This window comes from Rhinatrema bivittatum, chromosome 4 (assembly GCF_901001135.1).
Source record: "Rhinatrema bivittatum chromosome 4, aRhiBiv1.1, whole genome shotgun sequence".
Taxonomy (NCBI): domain Eukaryota; kingdom Metazoa; phylum Chordata; class Amphibia; order Gymnophiona; family Rhinatrematidae; genus Rhinatrema; species Rhinatrema bivittatum.
Genome location: NC_042618.1, coordinates 324,898,227 through 324,904,226, shown reverse-complemented (window position 1 = coordinate 324,904,226; position 6,000 = coordinate 324,898,227). Strand labels below are relative to the sequence as shown.

General features: G+C 44.8%; 1 protein-coding gene across 1 annotated transcript in view; it reads left to right on the top strand.

The window, feature by feature from the left end:
* The first annotated feature begins 1,868 nt into the window (after positions 1–1,868).
* The window catches only part of CFAP52 (cilia and flagella associated protein 52), a 224,177-nt gene continuing 220,045 nt past the window's right edge, over positions 1,869–6,000 (top strand). Inside the window, exon 1 of the mRNA XM_029600320.1 lies at positions 1,869–2,027. Coding sequence (XP_029456180.1) covers positions 1,964–2,027 — 64 coding nt within the window. The 5' untranslated portion in view covers positions 1,869–1,963. The remainder of the gene's footprint in view (positions 2,028–6,000) is intronic.

The following is a 6,000-nucleotide window of genomic DNA, read 5'->3' as shown; positions in this document are numbered from 1 at the left end:
TAGCTTGGGATCTTCTTAGTGTTGGGTAATTGCCAGTTTCTTGTGGCCTGGTTTGGCTTTTGTTGGAAACAGGATGCTGGGCTTGATGGACCCTTGGTCTGACCCAGCATGGCAATTTCTTATGTTCTTGAGTCTGGAAGGGATGTTTTGTTCGCATTGTTGACATTACAAGTTGGTTTTTCTGATACCATTTAGTAGGGCATTGCAATAATCTAGCTGACTAGTGATTAAAGCATGAATGATTGGAGTTAAATTATTGCGATTGAAGTAGTGGCATAGTTACTTTTCAGATAATACAAGGACTGGGAGGCACTCCATGAAGTTGGTAAGTAGCACATTTAAAATAGATTGTAGAACATTGTTTTTCACTCATCGCATAATTATGCTCTGGAATTCATTGCCAGAGGATGTGGTTAAGGTAGTTAGCTTATCTGGGTTTAAAAAAGGTTTTGACAAGTTCCTAAAGAAGTCCATAAACTGCTATTAGTCAAGTTGATTTAGGGAATAGCCACTTTTATTATCAGCATTAGTAGTAAGGGATCTATTTAATGTCTGTGTACTTGCTAGATACTTGTATCCTGGATTGGCCACTGTTGGAAACAGGATGCTGGGCTTGTTGGATCCTCGGTCTGACCCAGTATGGCAACTTATGTTCTTATGTATGTAATCAGAGATTAGTTATCCAAGATTATTATAATTCAGGTACAATAATCACACTGGAAAAACAGGCAGAGTCTTGGAGTTGTATTCAAAACAAATTTACTGTAACTTAAAATAAGATCCAGTCCAAAAATAGCAAAAAGCCTCAAAATACAAAGGACAATGAAAACTCCAAGTGATGTAAATTCCTTCTCTTTTCTCAACCTGTAAGCCAGTGTCCAGAATCTTTTCCCAGTGGGGAGAAAGAAAAACCAAAAACTCTTCTCCAAGGGCAGGGAGATGGTGGTGGGAAAAATTTCCCTCCCGCTCACAGGCAAAATCCAAAAAACTGCCCTGCAAAATCAGTTCTTACTTATGGAACACTGCTAACTCCACTTTCAGAGGGTGCAGGGGCAAGCAGTACCCAGGCAGCTGCAACTCTGATTTAGCTAGGCGCAGAGAACAAAGCCACAACCCACTTCCCTAAGGCAGGGGGTAAAAGCCCTACCAAAATGGGACCATATCAATTTCAGAACCCACTCTCTTCAAAAAACACCAAAATCCACTCTTCAAACTTTTCTGGCACAAGCCATGACCCCTCAGAATTGGGAGGGCATTTTTAGGTCAAAACTTCAGTATGCGTCCTTCATCAAGACAAGAATTATAGAAAACTTCTGTGGGTGAAGAAATCAATGTGAATAACTTTTTTGGGGGGAAGGGCATATATCAAGCAAGCACCGCTGCTTAGTTAACCTGCCTTCATTTCCAGTTGTCCCCCGTAATGCACCATATTTCAAATGGAAAGAAGTAAAAACAATGGTGCACATAATACATTGTATTTTTTATTTCTCAAATGAGGGAGGCTCTATTTGCTAGGAAAAAATACCCCGATAAAAACCAGCGGATTCAGAATGAAAATGATACTGCTTTTAAATTATAATTTAAAAAAAAAAAACAACCCCAAAACTTTAATAGTTGCAGCAAACCAAGTCACTAGTTTGCACAACGCGTGCTACAACAATAAAGGAACGTAGGAAATCCCCTCCCCACATAGCTTGGCTACCTAGATTCAGCCCCACAACGCCGGGCACGTTATTGCGCTTGCGTTCCAAACCTCTCCTCCTGCGTTCCAAACCTCTCCTCCTACTCTTCTGCAGGACATCCTGCCACCCGGCGCAGGCGCACGAATGGTTTCCATAGCGACCGAAGTATACAAGAAAATTAGTTGCTAAGAGACTTCCTCCCCGCCTGCCGGCGCGACTGGGACCAGCAGCAGAACTTGCAGTTTGCAACTTGGAGCTTCCGAAAGCGGCAGAGGCGAGTGATGGGCGAGGAAACTCCGGAAGACGTGCCGCGGCTGGAGCTGGAGTCCATTATTGGATATAACGGTAACAAGGAAACGGCAACAACAAAAAAAGAAGTTTGTTCCATAGCAATGTGCCGCCTGGGCTGGCTCATACATGCCCGGACTCTTTACCGTCTATTGCACGTATACTTTTTCAGAAAATCGTACAATATGCGGAGGTCAGACTGAATTTCAGGCATAGGCATTTGATATATATGTGTGTATACACACACACAGGCACATATAGGTATATATTTATATATACATACATATACAAAGTTCATATACACATAAAAAAAACAGTGAACTCAAATTGGAGAATAAAGCATTCTCATACAAGACAAATGAAACAAAGTCAGTGGACCAAAACATTATAATAATAATACTGCTTGAAAAGGCACAAACGTTTGATTATTACAGGAATAATTCCTTAATTATAAGAACTTGCCATGCTGGGTCAGACCAAGAGTCCATCAAGCCCAGCATCCTGTTTCCAACAGAGGCCAAACCAGGCCACAAGAACCTGGCAATGACCCAAACACCAAGAAGATCCCATGCTACTGATGCAATTAATAGTAGTGGCTATTCCCCAAGTAAACTTGATTAATAGCAAATAATGGACTTCTCCGCCAAGAACTTATGCAAACCTTTTTTGAACCCAGCTACACTAACTGCACTAACCACATCCTCTGGCAACAAATTCCAGAGCTTAACTGTGCGTTGAGTGAAAAAGAATTTTCTCCGATTAGTCTTAAATGTGCTACTTGCTAACTTCATGGAATGCCCACTAGTCCTTGTATTATCCAAAAGTGTAAATACAAAGGCAAATAGAATCGCTCCAATTTATTGTCAGAACGGTTCCTTAAATTGTAAAGTCGTGTGTTGAAACGAGTCCTCATGCCCTAAAAAAGGCCATTTGTTTCAATGCATAAGCGGCTTCCTCAGGGGGAGGTTGTTATGCTTTGCTCCCCCAGAGGGGAGGAGTTAGCAATCTGTGATGAGTGAGCTCCCCAGGAGGGAGGAGTTGGCACTCTGTATAATCTCCGTGCTGAGTTGCAATCTGTTATGGTTCTGATGTCTGATGGGCGGAGACACAGATGAGAGCTAGCACTCTGTTATGCTCAGCTCCTGAAGTGGGAGGAGTGAGCACACTGTAATAAATAGGTAAATCCTTGGGCCGATGGTAGATGACAGCGCCCACAAGAGGATTTCCTGAGAGAGACCACCGGCTAGGCTTGAGTATGGAGACAGACACAGATAGTTCTTTTATTAGACAGGTTAGTCGAACCATCAGAGGTGGCAGTAGTGAGCTGGTATGCCCAGCAGGGCTGAAGTCCCTCAGATACTGGAACTGTGATCCCTGGGTTGCTGAGCTGTAGAGAGACTATAGATAGTGAGTAGACAGGATATGCTGTATACATAGCCAGTAGTAGATGACAATCTCACATAGAATCTTAAGGAGGCTCAGTAGCTGGAAAGAGTTAGGCCCTCGAGGAGCGAGTACCTGGTCTCAGGGAAAGCTCTGAGAGAGCGGTGGCAACTCACGATTGTCTGTATCTGTAATAGCTTCTAGGCAGTAGAGAATCTTCAGAGTCTTCAGGAACATGGGCCCTCGAGGAGTGAGTACCAGTTCCTATCTGCAATCTGAAATAGAGAAAAGAGAGCGAGGCCCCCGAGGAGCGGGCACCCCTGGTAAGTCCGAGGAGGAAGAGTAGCTTGGACGAATCCATATTCCTTGACCGAGTACGATATGTAGTTCGTAGTCCGAGTCTGAGTCCGTAGTCCTTGCTAACTCGAATAGTAAGCACAAGTGAAGACCTTTTATGTTGGAAGCGGATGACATCAATACAGGGGGATGCCCCTGAGTTTCGCGCCCTTGATGGTACATACTTCGGAGTGCGCGCACTCGCTTGCCCTAGATCATCAGGAACATGGCGGATCCGCAGCGTTGAGCCGGTCCGGGGACGCCAGAAAGAAGCGACATGGAGACGCCGCGGCAGCAAGCCGTCCATCAGGCCCGGAGGGAGTCGCCACAAAGGTAGAGAGGGTGGAGTGAGGGCGAAGAGCAGGCCCGAATGCAGCAGAAGTTTATTGTTATAACAAGGACCCGACAGAGGCTCCAAGAGTAACAAAAGGTGTGCCATTTTCACTGCTGCAGAACTGAAGGGTGATACTTTCTAACAAGTTTCTGTTAAATCTTCATTATTTGCAATATTGTCTGAGTTTTTTTACTGCCAACCTTCAAAACCAGAAATTTAAATGAGCTTTATAATTAAGGAATTATTCTTGTGATAAATAGTTGTGCCTTTTTATGCAGTATTATTATTATAATTTTTTGGTCCACAGGCTTTGTTTCATTTGTCTTGTATGAGAATGTTTTTCCTGTTGATAGCAGGGCTGAATTAGCCATGCTGTCATGGGAACTGTCAATCAGGGCCCGGGAGGTGGAGCTTCCAAAGAGTAAGACAGAGCTTTGCTCTGTGCGGCTGTGCGTGAGTTCCCGCGCAGGAAAGAGATCTCTCCTCAGTCTGTTTCCTTCCGTGCGCGGGAACGCACACGGAGCTTCTCTTCTCATAAGATTTGAAAAATTAGAAAAAATGTCAAAAATCGGTTCCAATTCCAGAACAATCATTACCAATATACAGTTCTTCCTTTTGGCCTATCATCGGCCCCCAGGGTTTTCATAAAATGCATAGCGGTGGTGATGGCATTCCTCCGGCAGCAGGGAATGAGAATATTTCCATACCTCAACGATTGGCTCCTAGTGGCATCGAATCCCACGCTACTGTTAACGCACCTACACCAATTGATCAAGACTCTGGATCAATTGGGCTTAGTCATCAACTTCCAGTAGTCGATCTTAACCCCTACACAAATCTTACAGTTCATAGGAGCACGACTGGATACCACGATCAAGACTCTGGATCAATTGGGCTTAGTCATCAACTTCCAGAAGTCGATCTTAACCCCTACACATATCTTACAGTTCATAGGAGCTCGACTGGATACCACTCGCAAACGAGCCTTCCTGCCGGAGGACAGGCGAATAGAGATGATTCGCCTGTTACATTCCCTCAGAATGACACAACATCCTTCGGCTCATCAGATCCTTTCAGTACTGGGACACATGGCAGCGGCCATCCACACGATTCCCAATACCAGATTGCTTATGGGTTTAAAGCGTCAATGGAATCAACACTCCCAACCACTTCGGTTCCGAGTGACACTCACAGCGGAAATGTCCAGGGACCTCACCTGGAGGCTCAACAAGACCACACTCACCAAGGGCACCCCTTTCACCACTCTGCCGCACAACACAGTGCTTACAACTGATGCCTCACACAAGGGCTGGGGAGCGCACCTCGAGCATTTACAGACACAGGGTCTATGGTCAACACACGAACAAAATTTACAAATAAATCTCTTAGAACTCAGAGCGATACGCAATGCAATACAGGCTTTTCTACCTACCTCACCTGCGAGGTCGAAGTGTAATGATCTACATGGACAAGCAAGTAGCAGTGTTTTATATCAACAAACAAGGAGGGTCAGGATCATGGTCCCTTTGCAGAGAGACCCTTCTCATCTATGAGAATGCACACCGACACTCCATACAGCTACAAGCGACATATCTTCCCGGGGTCAACAACACCCGGGTGGACAGACTCAGCAGAATTTTCTATCCTCACGAATGGTCCCTCAACCACCAGATAGCACAAAGCATCTTTGCGCAATGGGGAGTACCAACGATGGATCTTTTTGCCACGGAGGAGAACGCAAAGCTACCTCGATTCTGTTCAATCTGGCCAAGTCCTCAGCGGACGGCGCAAGATGCCTTCCTCCTCCCTTGGAAAGAAGGACTGCTTTACGCATTTCCTCCGATATCTCTCATAACAAGAACAATCCAAAAATGCATGCAGAATGCAACACAACTAATATTGATAGTTCCAGCTTGGCCAAGGCAACCGTGGTACACCTATCTACTAAATCTTTCCATAGAAGATCCGATTCTCTTA